The sequence below is a fragment of the Xiphophorus couchianus genome, chromosome 9 (genome assembly GCF_001444195.1).
Source record: "Xiphophorus couchianus chromosome 9, X_couchianus-1.0, whole genome shotgun sequence".
Lineage (NCBI taxonomy): Eukaryota > Metazoa > Chordata > Actinopteri > Cyprinodontiformes > Poeciliidae > Xiphophorus > Xiphophorus couchianus.
In genome coordinates this window covers 32,675,160-32,693,745 of record NC_040236.1, presented here as the reverse complement: position 1 = coordinate 32,693,745, position 18,586 = coordinate 32,675,160, and the positions used below count along the sequence as shown (strand labels likewise).

The window sequence follows — 18,586 nt, the reverse complement described above, 5'->3', positions numbered from 1 at the left end:
GTTATGACTCCGCTAGTCGTAAGGATTTGTTCAAAGCAGCAGCTGCGTTTAGTGCTGTCCTGCCTTCATGAGTCAGTCTGTCAACTGTTTGTTAGTCAGTAACTTTGTCAGGCAGTGGATAAAAAATAAGCGTTGGACCATGTGGAGAACTGGTGGAATTTTTTAGAGTTTTCAGAGTTTTAGAGTGCCGACCCCGTCATTAAACCAAACCTCTGCTGGATGGTTGTATGTGATCAGACACGTCTTGTGTAACACAGACAGTAGCAGGGATTTCCATCAGGTTACCGCCAACAGGAAACAGTTGCCAGCTTGGTGTGTCTGGAGAAAGGGAATACTTTGCTGTTCCATCAGACATAGTGATTTCAGTCATTATTCCCGGCCAAACATAAACACTGGGAATTTATTTTAACCCAAGACTGCATGTTTTAGTCAATGCTGGTTTGTGGTTAATGGAAAGGAGCAAATTACACCTAAATATCAGTGTGTTTCAATTTATTCAACCTGTATTCAACACATCCAAATACACAAGTTTGTAATAAGCATACCTAGGCCTGTCGCGATAAATGATAAATCGATTAATCATACGATAAATTAAAACTATCGACGTCATTTCAATTATCGGCATTATCGTCTCGTCCTGCCTTTTTCACTTTCTGTTGATGACACCGAATGAAAAAAAGGTTCAGCTCCGGTGCTCTCCACTGACCCTCCCTTCCTCATTTCCTTAGTGTAAAGCCCAGCGCAGACTACACGATCTTAGAGCTGTCGGCCGATTGTAAACCCTGACAGACCACACATTAGCCGACAGAAATCCTAGGTATAACGGTTCGATCGGTTCGTTCCTGCCGTGTGGTGTCCAACAATGGGCACAAAATAATGGCTGCAAGTTCAGTGAACTAATTTTAAAACCAGAAATTAATCAATGCTTTACTACAGTCTACCTGCAATGCATGTGGCTAGTGTCAGCGTAAAGTCCTGACTGAATGAAAATCATTATAACCTATTTACGTCAAGTTAACGAAGAACAGCTGAAAAGTTACCGGGTTTATCAACTGCGGTAGCAATTTCGCTCCAACTCCTCCTCTTGTCATTTCTATATTCTTTGCATGTTGAATAAACAATAATGTTGTTTCCACATATCATCTCCAATGTCCGCTGGACTTCGGGTTGTGTCAGCTGTTTGGGATTCCCCGACGTAATTTCCCCTCAGAAAGCGCGGAGGAGAATCCCTGCTTTCTGATTGGCTACCTGTCACATTCAACAGGTGTAGTTAAAGCTCCCAGTCGGGGAAAATCCCTGATTTAGATCGGAGCGGCAACGACTATCTACCGTAACACACCACACAATCTTAGAAAGACCAACGTTTTAAGATTGTTGTTAGGGGAAAAATAGGAGCAAAAATCATGTAGTGTGAACTATTGCATCAGGTAGTCGATGTGCCCATTTTCTCTATTTAAATCTAATTATTACTGAAGGGCAACATAATATACAGACTCCTTAATCTGCCCTCTTTTGGTTGAATGCAGTATTTATTTCCACTTTGGCTTTATTTTGTTTAGTTTTTATCAAGTAAATTTTTTGTTAATGGAGACTGAGAATCCATTTTGTTTTTGGTTGTTTTGTTTATTTTGTTTATCAGCTCCAGTGTTAAATATTCTTTTGAAAATAATGTGCATCTATCTTTGGCAGGAAATCACATGCATTATTACGTCATTTCCATTAAATCAGTGTAAAAAGGTCTTCAGACAATATTATCGTTTATCGCAATAATTTTTTGAGACAATTAATCGCTCAGCAAAATTTGCTATCGTGACAGGCCTAAGCATACCTAAGCTAATTTATTATTTTAAAGGAAAAACACACATTTAAGGAGTTGCTAAATATTGTCCTCAGCTGCATCGTCTTTTGTAACGCACTCTATTGGTCGTTCAATCAATCAATCATGTTTATCTGTGTCGCACATTTCAGAAACAAGGCAAAAATGCAAATTCATAGAACACAGTCAAAATGTGAAAATGTACATTTTGCCATTACACATCAAAACGTTGGTCAATATTTCAGTTATTATGGTTCAAAAGCAACTCTAAAAAGGTGGAACTCAGTGTTTAAGCTTTTTTGCAGTTTTCTGGAAGTTTGTTAAGTAAGTAAGTAAGTAAACTTTATTTCTATAGCGCTTTTCACAGACCAGGGTCACAAAGTGCTGTACAAAGTGTAAAAAATAAAATAAATTAAAAGCAACATACAAAACAATAAAACACAGTATTAAGCTAAAAAGCAAGTTTAAAAAAGTGGGTCTTAAGTTGTTTCCTAAAAGTGTCTATACAATCCAAGGATTGAATGGTACAAGGTAGCTCATTCCAAAGCCGAGGCGTCACAGCTTTAAAAGATCTGTCTCCTCGAGTCTTAAAATGGGTCCGAGGAACCATCAGCAAGTTCAGATTGGACGACCTGAGGCTCCTAGTCGAAACATAAGGCTGGATGAGGTTCTTAATATAGTCTGGCGCCTGTCCATGAAGAGCTCTAAAAGTCAGTACCAGGATTTTGTAGTGCATCCTGTAAGATACAGGCAGCCAGTGCAAGCTTTTGAGGATGGGTGTAATATGTTCCCTCCTGTGAGTGCGAGTGAGCAGGCGTGCAGCAGAGTTTTGTACAACCTGCAGACGCGCAAACTCCGTCTTGTTAAGACATGTGAACAGACTGTTACAATAATCCAATCTCGATGAGACAAAAGCATGAACAATCATCTCAAGCTCACCATAAGTCACCATCTCTTGTTCCAGTTTTGTGGTGCATAGAAGCTGAATGCTGCTTCTCCATGTTTGGTTCTGGTTCTTGGGGTTCTTCATTCGATGTTTCTACCTTCACCTGTGATCATGAACTCTTGGTAGTGACCTGAAGATCGATATTACAGATACAAGCAGATGAAATTAGTTTGCTTGAAGCATTCTGGCTGCATCCCAATCCAGAGAAGGACCCAGGACACAGTGGAGGGACTAAAGTCTCTTCTCCATTGCCAAGTCTCTCAGATTGGGGAAGAACTGATTATAACCACAGCATAAATTTTGAATTCCTCTTGCATCATCTCTGGATGGTTTATGAAGACGCCGTAAAGGAAGACATCCTCAGGTTTTACTACAGTTTTAAATGTTATGCAAGGGTCATCTATGTTGGTGAAGGAATAACTGACGTCTGGACTGAAAATGATTTATAATTGCTAGTGCACCTGAAAGTAACACCATAAAACAATATACCTTCAGTTGGCATCCATTGCCATTTTAAATTGGCTACTGCACAGGGATATTGAGCTTCCTTATTGGAAATGCTTGGGAAATTGCATCTGGAACTCGAAATCTCTTCATCCTTTGTCACGAGTGATGCATACAGATGAGCATTGTTGTTTTATAGCCAGATGGGATTAAAAGCCTTTAACCTCGTCTTGAAGCACCAGACTTGTTTCACGGACATCTGATTCTGCAATCATGTGCATCGACTGTAGCGTGTGTTACTTGCAGTAGCAGTTTCAGTTTATGGCACAGATACTGGATGTCCTCGGGCCGATGTCCTTTGGTTGTTTTGTGCTAAACACATCAGCTGCCGGCTAAACCTGCTGGGCTGATGTTATCTCCTTCATGGATCGGTTTTACTGGAAGAACCTTACAGGAGCCTCTGAACTACCACTAGTACCTGACTGAGAGAGTTACACAATTACAGTGTCATAACTTCTATGTAGGCTTCAGTAATGATTTCTCTCTCAGTCATGTGACTGTCCTTTTACACAGAGTAATGCGGGACTCCCTGGAGTTGGTAAACCAGAAGAAGAAGCTTCTTTCAATCAAAACAATGTGTTATCCTGTCTAATTTAATGTGGCTATTTTGTTGTACGTTTCAGTTTGATGATAAAACTGCAGATAATCTTTAAGGTGGATATATGCTGTTAAATCCTCCCTTTTCCCATTTAAGTCATTCGTTTTGCTCCACAGGCCCCTTTTTTACCCTCATTCTGAGGTGTGTCTGAGAGCAACTCGGCAACTTGGACATTTTTGTGGTTTGCTAGCAGCTAGCGCTAGCAACAAGAACATCACTGTATGCATTTGGATCATTTGTTCCCCAACAAAATGGCATAAATAACGGCAAACTGTTTAATTTAATAGTATTATTCAAAACACACCATACCTCTATCTCTTCAAGGCGCTAAAAGGTAGCACACCATGCTAACATAAGCTAGTAGCATGCTAACGCGAGCAAGACAATGGCTAGTGAATTAATGTCTAAAATACTGTTTGTCATTTTAGCGTTAGTAGCAGCTTACCGCTTTGCTGCGTCCGTCGTTTCCATCGGCAGAAGGAACTGACACTTCATTTAGGCAAAATCTTTCAGGAAATTCTTCTTTATAAAGAAGCGATTGGTGAAGCGCTCAAACTTTCCCCGGTTGTGGGTACATTTTCCAAAAAAAAAAAAATACTGTAATACTATTTAACTAGACTCTTTGAAGAGTTTCTGATGCCGGTGGACGGTGTAATGAATTGTGTGCATAATGCACACAAAGACCCAGAGCAACAACCAGCCCTCTATTAGCGTTAGCATCCTTCAGTTTGGACTACAAAATCGCCTTGAGAAATAAAAATGGCGGATTCATAAGCCAGAAATTCATGACCTTGTTTAGCAGTTCTGCAGCAAAAACTGTGACATGATAGGAGAACCATCAGGGACTGTAAGTTATTATAAAAAACAATAATATTGTTGTTTTGAGACCTTTTTCAAGTAATATAATGATAATAATAATGCAAGAACACATTCTCAGAGATCAATAAACTACAATTCTAGTAAATATTTAACACTAGAACTGGAAGACATTTTTAATATCCAAAATAAATTAACAAAACAACTGAAATGAATTATGAAGTCTCTGTAAACAAAATAATCCTTCAATAAAAGGGCTAGTTGAGATCAAAACACCAGACTGAAAACTTTTATCATCCAGTTTTTGGTAAAAAGAGAGAAAAACAATAAATCATGCAAATGGAAATCATTGACTTTGTTTTAATTTCCAATGCGATTAATTGATTTGTTGGTTATTGGAACAGAACTACACAGTCTGTGTCCTTTTTTTTAAACAATTTTTTTTCCTATTTTGCTTTTATTTGAAATTAATGGGAAGCAGGACCATAAATACACAGCGACATTTACTGACATAAAGACTTGGGTGCATCCATTCATTAAAGCTAGAAAATAAACAACATTTATGGAAAAGAGAAAAATGAAAAAGCATTCAAATGTAAATTATTGAGCTCGTTTTATTTTATTATCTGATTAATTGATTTATTACTTATTGTCACAGGCCTGTGTAATAGTTCAAAAGTAGAGAAAAACTGAACCGATTGAAAAATATAACAGAATACAAAGATATTAATTAAATTATATTATATATTAATTAAAGATAATTAAAGACGGAAAGTACACAACATAATATATTTAAAGGCTGGAAAAAGTTAGAGTGAGGTAGAGAAAGCAGCAAGTGGCTAAAAGTTGATTATTTCCAACATTGTTGAGGTGTTTAAAATCATATTAAGAGGGAAATGAGCCACTCTGGCCTCCACTACTGCAGCAGGCATGTGTCTGCCGCATGATTACCAACCATTAGCTCTTCGCTTCTCTTTGTTCATAATTGCAGCTCTGTTCTCTGTTTGTGCTCCAGCCCTCTTATGTGGTTCCCCTTTGCGCCATATTTTATTATGATCTTTTTATTTAAGGGTTTCCCAGCACACAGGATGAAATAATGAATTAGAAAGGCTTTTACTGTCCCAGACCCTTAAATATATTGACCCGTGCTCCTTTTGACCTTGCAGAGGCCACGTTTCATATGGTTGTTTTTGTTGTAGCTAGAATAGAAACTTTATGTTAGAATGTTAATAGAAAGTAAAATGTACCAAATAAAATTTTCAGGTTTTTTTTAACGACTAGTTTTACTTAAATAAACCATAATTTACCATTTGTTTTTGCATCCAATGAGTATTATGTTCATAAACAAATAAGTAGAGATGCGCCGATCTGGGATTATTGATCTCTGATTTTATAGAGGACCAATTTTAGCCTATCTGAATTTCCCCTAAAGCTCCATAAATGACAACTTTCAAAATAGTTTATTTTTTGAACAAATTGAAAATGTGACTCTTTTTCAAAGCTTAAATTTGATTCATTATGAGTTACATGAAACACGTTTAGAGACGTAGTTTGCTATTGATAGTATTAAAAATTCTGTCGATTTTAGTGCAGCCATATGCATCCGGTTTTCCTGTAACAATAAGATGTTTCTCTTCCATTAGCACATTTAGCAGTGAGTACATGAAGTTGATTGACGGCGCTAAGACCCGCCTCCTGTTTCTGATTGGTTGTTTTGGTGCATTTCTTCAGACCACCATAATAACTCCAGGAGGAAGTGGAGGAGATCGATTTTTTTCACAGATTATCTGTCTGATAGCAAACTGTCACAACATGGTGATAGTTTGAACAAAAACAAACAAAAAAACATTTTTTAATAAAACTTTGTTCAGCTTTATTAGTGTGGCAGCTCCTGGCGCCCCGGAGGAGAAGCCACCCTGGGCAGCTGCCCACTTTGCCCTTTATGACTGAAATTAAACAAGAATTTGTTTTTAAGCTTTTTTTAAGCTGTTTACTATAGGGGTGCTCAAGGTGCTCGGGGGCCATTTATGGCCCTTGAAATGATTTATGTTGGGCCCCCTGACCACAAACCAAAAAACTGTAAAAATTCGGCCAAATTTTGATGAAAATTTGGAAATAGTTTTTCTTTTTGATAAAGCAACAGTCCAAAAGCCATTTTTATGTTTTGACTCTCAAGAATTTATAAAATTCATAAAAATGTTGTTTATTATCAAACAAGTAAAACTGGAAAAAAGAAAAAAAAACAACTAAAAAATCAAAATTTTTCATTTTTAATTTAATGAATTTTGTGGTAGCTTAAATTTATCTCCAGGGCAAAATGTGTAGACACCACAAGTTTACCATACGAGTTCATTTAGGAAGCAGCATTGTGTTCATAAACAAAGGGTGAGGTGCGTTTTTCTGCTCTGGGTTTGTACATGTATCTATGGGAAACTCTGGATTTTGTCAGGAATTTTCTACGTTTCATTACCATAGATAGAGATTTACAGATGGGTCAAGTGTAACTAGGACAACAGCGTTGGAGGAAACAATGTGAATTCATTGTAAATTCATGCAACAACAGTTTTTCCCAGGCTGTTTATTTGGACCAGTGAAGTTTCAGGGCCTCATAAAACTCCTGAGCTCACAGTTCATGGAGGATTGGGCGTAACCAAGGCAACGCCGTCATGGCCGACAGATTATAGCTGTTGTTACAGTACAGACAGAAAACATCAGGTAGACACAGGATGGTGAGACATGCTGGGTGTTTTCTGTTTTCTTGTGGGTGAGATATGACGATATTTGTCTGGATTAATCTGGGTAAACGGTTTCAGACAGAACAGCAGATCCACACGGGAACCCACTTATGGTAATTTATGATCTAACCCACTTTGTGAACTTCTTTTGTTCAACTAATCAGCGATTAGCAAACACGGCTTGGACTGAACTCATTTTAGACCCCTCATGGTTCACTTGACTTATTAAAGGCTGGATATTTCCATTATTATATTACAGTCACGTGGTGCCATATAGCAGTAAAGTTTCTTGTTTTAATGAGAACATTTCTCTAACAAGACGAGTTTTATACCTTAATACGACGTTAAAACGAGAAACATTCTCGTCAGAATGTTAAAACGAGAAATGTTCTCATTACGAGAAACTTTCTCATAACGAAAAACTTCTTGATATAACGAGAAAGTTTCCCATTTTAAGAAGGAAGTTTCTCGTTCCAAAAAGTCAAGTTTTATTATAACGAGAAACTTTTGTAACTTTCTCTTAACAAGAAATTTCTCGTTACACTGAAATGTTCTCATTTTAATAAGGTTTCTCATCAGCAAGGTAAAATAATAATCATATCTATGTTCTTGTACAAAGAAATGGTCCTAATCCTACATCTTTAAGCTCATGGAAACGGTGATTAAAATAAAAGCCACTTTTCCAAAAAAAAAAAAATTCTGTATTTTCTTTTTTTATTAAAAGAACAAAAAAGAAAGAAAGAATCAATTCAATTTGGAAATCGAATTCGAAACGAAAAAATGTGAGATTTTATTTTGAAGCCATATCATCCGGCTCTCAGTGTAACATTTCCTGAGGTTATGCTCATGTTTTAGATGCGTTTCCATAACATCTGATCTACATGTGAAACATGGAAACATTATACCTTCAGTTCCCTGGAGAGGCTGATTTTATTGAGTTTTTGGACCAGCATCCTGAAGCTGCAACACGTTTTTATTTAAATGTGTGATGAGATTCAGGTCATGGTTCGTTCAAATGAGAAGTGCACTGAATGTCGTGTTCTCCAAACATTATGGCAGAAGGTCAAAGGTCACCAAGCTCCAGTGAAACGACATGAAGAAACAAATTTAAAACCACTGTGCAAACTATTCAACTTTCTGTGTAAAGACATTTAAAGCTGATTAACCGCAGCTGTAATTCCTGGTGGGAAAACTGAAAGTTTTTCATTAATCTGGTTTAATTTTAGGGAGCAGATGTTGCAAATTTTACTGGACAATATATTATTGTTATTAAAATGTACAATAATATTGTTGTTCTGAGACCATTTTTGAGTTATATCTTAAAATGGTATAATAATGCCCTCACAAAAACCACAAACTTTCATTTAGTAAAGAACGTTTAACACAGGAAGACATTTTAATATCCACAATAAAACATGACAACCATAACAATAAAACGGAGAAAAAACAACCTAAACCATGAATAAAATGGATAAAATTGGATTATTACTCTAAGCAAAATTAAAATCTAATAATCAAAATGGAAATTTATTGAGCTCATTTTAATTTATCATGTAATTAATTGAATAATTGATTATTGCAAAAGGCTTGCTCAGCTTACATCATGGCTGTCAATCAGTTTATTATGGGATTATTTGTGTAATACGCACTAGTATGAGATGTTCTGCATTTAGAGTAGACGTAGTTATGTTTTCTTTTTCTCAATTTAATACATTTCTTGTCTGATTACCCATAATCCACCACTCTAGCCGCGGTGAGCGCGGCCTGAAAAGGTGTCGCAGTCATCAGACCTTGTTCTGAAGAATGGAGGCGGGATAAATGAAGGATCCTGTGGTTTTCCTTTTGTTTGTTTTTCTGAATGAATGAATGAATGAATGATCTGTGTTGTGACGACGCGGCTCAGAGGCTGGATGGTCAGATGCAGTAATTACCACTTCCTGCTCTTTCATTTTGGACACACACAGGAAACCCTGAGGTTAACACTGCAGCCGCTGAACCGGTTTAATCTTTATTTACTGCTCTATGACTGATTTTTAAATGTTTTACATTTAATTAAGAAATGCTCATCCCTGCATGACAGAACAGGTGAAAGAGTTGATGATAAATCTGATCCTGAGATGTTCAAACACTTTCTGGTTATCAGTGAGTTTCAGAATATTAGAGATGTGTAATTCATGCAGAATTATATATAATAATAATAATTTCTGTCTCAAATTATTTAAAAAAATATATATATCTACAAATATGAAATATCTGAAGTTATTTATAAAAATATTTAGATCTAAAAATATATATACATCTCCAATTACTTATAAAAATATATAGCTCCAGTTATTTATAAACATACATCTACAAATATTTATAAAAACCCCACAGTTATAAATAGCTATATAAATAAATTAATATTATTTTCAGCTCTTGCTTTTAGCTGAAAAGTCAGTAACTTTAAAGCTCTAAGCCGATAATTGCCTGGAATCTCAGGAGCATCTGGAACATCTGGGGGTTTTTCCCTGCACTGTTCCTCCTGCCACCTGCAACATTTTAACTGTTTTATTTAATCGTTTTATTTAGTAGATCTATTTGGTGCTGAGCGCATAAAACATTAGGAAAACATTAAGATGGGGGTAGAAATTATAAGTATTTATGTTAAATGCTTAACCTGCAAAAGAAGAAGCATGAGCAACAGACAAAACAATGAGAGCAGACACAGTAATTAAAGCTGCATTTAGCTAAAGCCTGAGCAACGCCACACCCTGCAGCAGCCATTATGCCGTCATTAATCAGTCAAAACAAAAGCTGCATCTTTTTTCTTTTATGTGCAACATTATAGAAAATACTTTTCCTGTTTAGGATCTTAGTCCTCGCACTGCAAAAATACTAAATCATACCGAGGATTTTTGTTTAGTTTCTAGTGAAAATATTTTAGTACACCTGAATTGAGACAAAACTAATAAATAATTTTTAATTAAGAAATAGGAGCTTGTTTTACGTAAATAATTTCTTAATATTGATGAAAACGTTCCAGTTCCACTGGCAGATTATTTCACTCATGGAAAAATTTCTTTAACTACTGTGTTTTCATGAATATTAAGGAATTATTTACTTAAATGAAGCTCTCATTTCTTGCTTAAAAGTTACTTGTAAGTTAGTTTTGTCTTATTTAAAGTGAACTAACATATTTGCTTTAAAAGCTAGACCAAAAACACTTGTGTTTTTGTAATGTAAACACCATAAAATGAGATGATTCCAGTTAATTTGTTCTCCATTCAGAAAACCTGCAGCTGTTCTGATTCCTCCTGTTAAAACATTTCATTTATCACCTAAAAAGATAACTAATCTCTGCATCACGTTCTCTGACTCTCTGAAGGTTCAGGCGGCCATTTTTTTTCTCTCTCCCCATCTCGTCTAACTTGTCTGTCAGGCTGCATGGGAGGCATCAGCAGAGCAATACAATAGAAAAGATCTGGTTGCTATGAAACTTGATTAGCAGCTCAACTCAGGTGTGTTTTTTCCACTAGTGGGATATAAATAAATCCTGGATGGCCTCCAGTCCAACCCTGACATCTTGGAATGGATTCCAGTAAATTTCAGTTACATCACCGTACTTTTGTTTTGGTTGATTTTGTTTTTTGCAACTTTTCAAGCCTCAACATGCTGGTTAAGAGCATTTAAAACAGTCTGGTTAAATGTTGCGTTATTCTGTAAATTATGTGTGAAACGCATCGTAAAAGACGCATGTGTCAGGAAAGCTCTGTGTTACTTCAGACGAGGTCAAAGGGCGGCTGTTGCTAATTTATGCCTTTGCTGTAGTGATAAAGAAGAGAGGAAGTGACATTTTTATTTACTTCCTGGTGAAGTTTATGTGATATTAGGAAGCCGGAACTGCAGAACAGAGCTGCTGAGTCAAAGAAAGGGCAATGATTTATTATTAGAGAGGAAATAATGTTCTTTATTATTACAGATTAAACTGTAGGTGTTGTTCAGTGTCTGTGGTTTAATATTTAACTGACCCATCTCTGGCTGGTGACTTCTGATTGCTCTTATCTACATTTATTAAAGATTATTCTGCTGCTAAAAATATTTTTGAAATCCAAGATAAAGTTATTTAAAACATCCAGCTCTGATGGGTATCAATGAGTAAAAGTTTTTCCTGTTTATACAACACAAAGTGTTTTACAAGATAAAAACAGGAGTCGACCAGTATCACATTCCAGCTTTATTGCAAAAAGGAATAATAAATGATAAGTACACAATTATATGAAAAATTGGCTCATTTCAGTAAATATTATTTTCTTTACTAAACTGTAACAAAACCTCAAAACAATTTTTTTTTCACTAATAAGCTTTCTAAATTGGTTTTTCATGTTTCTGTGTCAATTGTGACATTTTTGTATACATTTAATTCTCCCATATTTTCCCTAAAACTGCCTCAGTGCTGCCCCCTTTGGGTTGAATGGTGGCTACTGCGGGTGAATTTTCCTATTGGTTACAGTGGTACATCACACAGCCTCTCGTTTTTGGGGATTTTAACCCTTGACCTTATTACTGGAAGGTAGCAGTGCAGCCCTCGCCCAAAGCAACTTGTCCATAATCAAATTTATTAAATATGACTCTAGATTTAAAGAGAAAAGATGAAACCAAGAAATTTATTTGATATTTGAAGTTTAAAAATGTCTCACCGTGTTTTAGGTAACGATAATGTCTGAATCACGTATCACGATAGTAGCGTTTCATATCAGTCGATGTGGATAATTATAAATTTTTGTTTTAACACAGACCTTTCCTGTCTTATCCACAACTTTCACTCCACGCCGTTGTTTAATTGTTTTTAAGCAGTTATGATGCAAAAACTTAAACTGCTGCTGCGCAAGTTACTTAACAGGTTGTTGCTAGGGAACCAAATAATGAGTTGCTAGGTAACCAAAGAAGGAGTGAGTCAGTTGATTCCACCAACCTGGCCTAGGTAGCTGTGAGAAGGCTGAAGCCTTTCCTCTGCCTTCATTTCCCATAATGCTGTGCGGTTCTGGATCGGAGTTCAGTCAATATTCTATTAAATATTGAATATTTACTACATAGTTATTGATTTATTGTCCAACTCCACTGAGTTTTGAATTTGCCTTTGACATCCAAAGCCCTGTCATGGTAACAAATTTTGCTGGATGATAAATTGTCCCAGAAGTTATGGCGGTAAGCGATAATATCGGTGTTTTGAGACCATTTTCAAGTAATATAATGCAAGAACACATTCTTAAGATTAATAAACTAACAAACATTTAACACTGCAACTGGAAGACATTTCAAATATCCAAAATAAGTAAACAAAACAACAAATAAAATGGATACCATGGATACTATAGTCTTCAAAAGGTGTAGTTGAGACCACAAGCACCTGACTGAAAACTTTTATCATCCTGTGTTTGGTATAAATAAATAATCAAGAAAATGAAATGAACCTTTTGTCAGGTTTTACCCAGAGGTGTATGTTTCTGGGTTTATGTTTCCCCTGCTGTCGGGGATTGAAAATGTTTGACTCTCAGAGCCATAAAAGGAGTAGAAATAAATCTATAAACAATATGCAGCAGAGTTTTAATTGAGGATCCAGTAGTTTCAGCTAAAACTGTCTGTGGACGCAAACTTTAATCAACAAATGGTGGCAGTTTTTCTGAAGAACTGCGCAGCTTTTGGAAAACCATTAAACTGTTTAGAACTGAGTGGAAAAGTAAACAATAACAGACTGCATAACAAAACCTCGGCAGTTACATAAGAGGAAGAAACTCCCGTTTCTTTCGCTCAGAGGAACAGTTTGAACTGATTGAAAGCAAATGTCTGCCTTCGTTTCACAATGGGAGGAACATTTCACAGGAACTCACGGGGCTCCAGCGCAGCACAGATAACCAAAACAAACGTCTCCAGAAGAGACGAAGAGAGCTCCATGACACCAAAACTTTGGAATTAGGACTAATGTTAATCCCTGAGGCTGGCTTGTCGGCCAGATTTTTGGACGTTTGCTGCCGCAGGGTAAAAAAAAAAAGAAAAAAGGAAACAGGCAAATCAAATATCCACTGGAATGTGCGTGTGCTCACAGGTTGGAGATAAAACAGTGCAAACAGCTCGTTAAATAAAAGACAACATTTGGCAGATTTCAAGAGTTCAGGTTCAGAAGAGGGTTAGGGCCTCTGGGAAAAAGGTTTTTTTACTTTATGAGAAGGTTAAAATCAGAATTTCGAGACAAAAGTTAAAATTTTGAGATTAGTCAGAAATTTGAGAAAAGTGAATTTTGAGAAAAAAATGAGAATTTAGAGGAAATATTTTAACCTTGAGACAAAAATCAGAATTCCAAGGACACAGTCAGAATTTTCAGAGAAAAAGTCAAAACTTTGAGAAAAAAAACCCAGAATTTTAAAATTGGTCAGAAATTTGAGTAAAAAAAAGAAAATCTGAATTTTGAGATTAAAATACTTTTCCCACTCACCTACATGAAACCCATTTGGATAATCAAAACGTCTCTCGTCCACTAATGCTAATTTGGTCATAGTCTAATGTCAAAAAGTCACAATAAATGTGGGTAACCGTGGCAACCGGTGACAGCTTAAAGGGCGGCCGGCTCTTTCTGCAGCCGAGTTGCGAGTTTACAAACAAATAATCCCTGAATATCTTAGACCTCTGGAGAAAACGGTGATGATAAACGCTTAAATGTTTAGCATCCAGCACACAACAACAAAACAAAGGCCGTCTCGGCTCCCCACCTTCACATTCTTCAAATAGAGAGCAGCGTCTTTAGGGAGGCCTGTGTGTGTGTTTGTTGTTGAGTCGGATCAGACACACGGTAAACACACACAGGGTGCAGACGGAGCCCGGGGGTCTGCAGCCCGATGCCAGGCTGACATTTCCTGCAGTGTGAATCAGATTCTGCTCTCCTCTGCCTCTCTGAGTAATCAGCTGCTAGTATTAGCAGAATTAGCTCTGCTAATTAATTGTGTGTTTTTCCTGTGCAACGCTCACAGATTACTGTATGGAATGGATTGTATGGAAAACTGATGGAATTTGCTTATTAGGATTTTTTCAGTTTCTTCTTCTGGACTGTAAGTGACTCATTTGTTCCCAGATTGCGATGTGAGTGAATCACAGCAGAGAAGGGGTGAAAAAGTGGAGCTTTCAGCCTTTCAGGTGTCAAATCTCAGGGGTAAAAAATGTCTGACAGTTCAAGTTTGTGTCAAGGCTGATAAAATGTTGCTCAAGGTCCTTAAACTCCACTTCTTTCTTTTATGTTTTTTAAAATACTCCAAGTGTTAAATTACGAAGTTCCACTCGTTTTCTTTTTTACCAATTTTACTTTCATTTTAGTCTTTTTAAGTGATTTATAACTTAACAAATAGCTGAACTTATTATATTTTAGTGATGTTTCTACAGCATAGTCTCCCCTTTAGTCATTTATATTTTGCTCATTAATCAGCTTTACTGCAGTGACAACATGGAGTGCATTTCCACATAAAATGCTTAGTGAAATAGTTATTTTTGATAAATATCCACAATTGGAAATGTATTTATTCAGAACCATCTTTCTTAATCCATTTTTAGGTTTTCAAAGAGAGAAAAACATGAATATATCACAAAATATATTTTTTAAAAAGCACAAAATTTCCAGTCTAATTTTGAGAAGGAAAGTGGATTTAAAAGCATTACAGGTACTTCTTGGTTGGTATGCTTCGATTGCAGCTTTCTGACCGATCGCTGACCTTTAAAAACTGATCTTCTAATTCCGATTTTGGCCAATTCTGATTTATTTTGTCTGAAATTTGAAATTTTGTTGCTAAATATAGTAAGAAAGTCATGAGAAAGAAACGTGCGGCGAGCGGGGCAAACAGTCAAACGTCTCTGACAGCAGAGCAGAAATGAACAGTGGTTGATTTTTAGACCTTTGCTGATTTAGATAAGATCTGCTTCACATGTAAGTGTTGGCGTCAATAAATAGCCTGAACTGTAGTCACCCCAAATTAGAGACTTTGTTTCTATATTTAGCAACTTTTAAAACAACAAAAAAAAAATTATCAGCCAAATTCAGAGTCTACAGGTTGAGTTTTTTAAAGAAAAGTGCAATTAATGCACCTGTAAATAAAACAGCACCTCAGCATCACAAAAAAATAAAAAATCTCTTTGATGGGTTTATTTTTTATGGACATTATGATTTTTCAGAATCAGGATTTTCCTAAGAAAGACCCTGATGAAAACAGAGCCACATGTCAGTTCAGTTTCTCTTCTAGTGATATTAATAATACATGCAATATAGATATTTCTTTACATTTTTCTTCTTTATTTTTACAGAACAGTCTTGTAGGACAGGACACAGGAAGAACTGTGCTAATTTGGTATTCATCTATTAGAGAATAAATCAAAATTCCTACAAAATTGATTGACAAATTATCAAAGTGCTGCTTCAGTCTGTGCCAACAATAAAAACTTAAACTATTGCTAAGCTTGTTTCAATTACAAATGTTGCTGATAATAAATTGTCCCAGAAGTTATCGCGATAAACGATAATATTGTTGTCAGATTGTTTTCAAGCATTATAATGGTAATAATGCAAAAATGCACTGTCAAATATATATAAAAAAATTTACTCTAATGAACATTTAACACTGGAACTGGACGACATTTTAAATATCCAAAAATAAACAAACAAAACAACAAATAAAATGAATTAAAAGTCTAAACATAACACCAAACTGAAGAGTTTATCATCCAGCTTTTGGCAGAAGAAGAGAAAAATGATTAATCATGCAAATGGAAATGATTGGGCTAGTTTGGATTTATTATACATGTTTTACATGCTGTAGTGGGGCTAAAAGTGGCCAACATATTTTATCTGACCGTCTGAAATAAAGTCACTTCTATCATCTATTATTCAGTTTAATCGAGTCAATTCAATTTAAAAGTCCTAAAGGGAAATTAAATCATCATGATGAACTGCTGTTGTGAGCAAATGAATTAACTAACTAACTAAAAGTGAAAGTAATCAGTGTGATTGAAACAGAACTAAATAAAATCTTCAGCACCATCTTCATCCGCTTGTTGCTAACAGATTCCAGTTTTCATCTCTATTTTTGTCCCTGCGGACGGAGAGAACAGGAGCCTGGAGACGCAGCCAAAAACTACAGCATGAGCTCATAGTCTATCACTTATTCATAGCCCCGTCACACAGGCTGATGCAATCGCCGCCTTGCAGCTAACAGGAGGCCGACGAGCCGGAGAGATGCTCCAGACATGAGCAAGACGGCTAAAACAAACCCAGAATAAACCTCAAAGCTCACAGCTGTGATTCAGAGCGAGACTCTCAGTATGAGCTAACTGCTGCTTAACGTCTTAGTCAAACCTCCTTTTTCTGCTTTTTTTCCCTTTTTTGAACAAAAAATGTGCAGGATTTTAAGGAGGACGGCGGAGGGTTTTTATTTCACAGTTCAGACTTGCTGGGGTCGCTTTGTTTGTCCGGGTTCAATAATTAGTCAGCGTTTAGTTCAGCCGGTGGCTGCTGCAGGCAGCAAACATGATTATATCCTCAGCTTTTGATTCAGTTTCATTTTGTCCTGTAGTTCAACTGAAATATGACCCTCCTGTTAGTCACTGGTTGAATTAACTTTGAGATTCACAATAAGCAATGAATCAATTAATAATGTGATCAATTAAAATCAGCTCAATAATTTCCATTTGCATGATTTATTATTTCTCTCTTTCTACCAAAACCTGGATGATAAAAGTTTTCAGTCTGGTGTTTTGATCTCAACTGACTTTTTTGAAGGATACTTTTGTTTACAGACTTCATAATTCATTTTATTTGTTGTTTCATTTAAAATATCTTCCAGTTCCAGTGTTAAATGTTCATTTGAATATAAAGTTTATTGATCTTGGATTATTATTATAATCCAAGAACTTGAAAATGGCCTCAAAACAACAATATCATCGTTTATTGTGATAACTTCTGGGACAATTTATCGTCAAACAAATTTCTTATGAGAGAACTGATGAATGACTTAACTAAACTGTGGTTTAGTGTATGTGGATGGAGGAAAGGCAGGTCTCTGTCATGTTCAGCCATCTTGTTTTCTGTTATATTCTATGTGTTCCATTAATTTAAAGGGGCAGAATTATATAAAATTTACTTTTTTATAGCTTTACATCATCTTATAATGTTTTCCCTCATCAAAAGCAAACCTGTAGTGTTGCTTTGATATTTTTTTTTTCATCTTTGAGAAATCCTTTAATCTCCATGGCAACCATTCAGCTGCACTAAACGCCTGTTTGGCTCTAGCTCCGCCTTTAAGGTAAAGCTCCTCCCACACTCAGCTCCTTCAGACTAGCCAGCAGCAATTAGCAAACACCTGGTGGAGCTGCTGAGCTCATTTTTCTGGATTACTTGATTATAACACAATCAGGTAGCTATGAGACCATCAGTTGTTGTAAAAATATCAATTAAAATCACTAGGTTAGCAAAATAGCTCAGGAAAAAAACAACTTTGGTTTCATCTATTAAACCTTCCTGTTATCAGCTTGGAGTCTCACTCTCTGTCTGCCTGAATGAACAGTTTGTTCTTCTCCTGATTTTATTTTTTAGATACCCATTTTACACAGTAAATATTGTATAATATTGTAAGATTTTTGTAGTTTTTCAGCTTGGTGTTATTGTACGCATGGAGCTGTAAGTACAGGTGCAAACAACAGACTAGAATATGAGATTCTTGTATTTTGTATAAATGTTTTTAACAGAATAAATGTATCTTGAACCTCCATAAGAAACCATTTGTCTGCACACTAGCAAAAATTAATGTTTAATTGTGTTAATTAGGCACAAAAATATATGCATAACAAATGGTTTCTAAAATGTGATTTCTTAAACCAACACATAAAAAACACATGTAAAGTGTGTGTGTGTTTTTCTTTTCTTTTGTTCTTTCTTTTAATTTTCTGTCTTGTTTTTTTTTTATTTCAGGACCAGTTTGAGAATCTGGACAAACACACTCAGTGGGGGATTGACTTCCTTGAGCGCTATGCAAAGTTCGTTAAGGAGAGGCTGGACATAGAGCAGAACTATGCCAAGCAGCTACGGTACGTTCACGCCCACACGCACGCACGCACGCACACACACACACACACACACACACACACACACACACACACAC

The 18,586-nt window shown here is 36.1% G+C and overlaps 1 protein-coding gene across 2 annotated transcripts in view; it reads left to right on the top strand.

Moving 5' to 3' along the window:
• The window catches only part of fnbp1l (formin binding protein 1-like), a 48,988-nt gene that overhangs the window by 8,473 nt on the left and 21,929 nt on the right, over positions 1–18,586 (top strand). For both annotated transcript variants that reach the window (XM_028027033.1, XM_028027032.1), the window contains exon 2: positions 18,397–18,512. In XM_028027033.1, the coding sequence (XP_027882834.1) occupies positions 18,397–18,512 (116 nt within the window). The remainder of the gene's footprint in view (positions 1–18,396; positions 18,513–18,586) is intronic.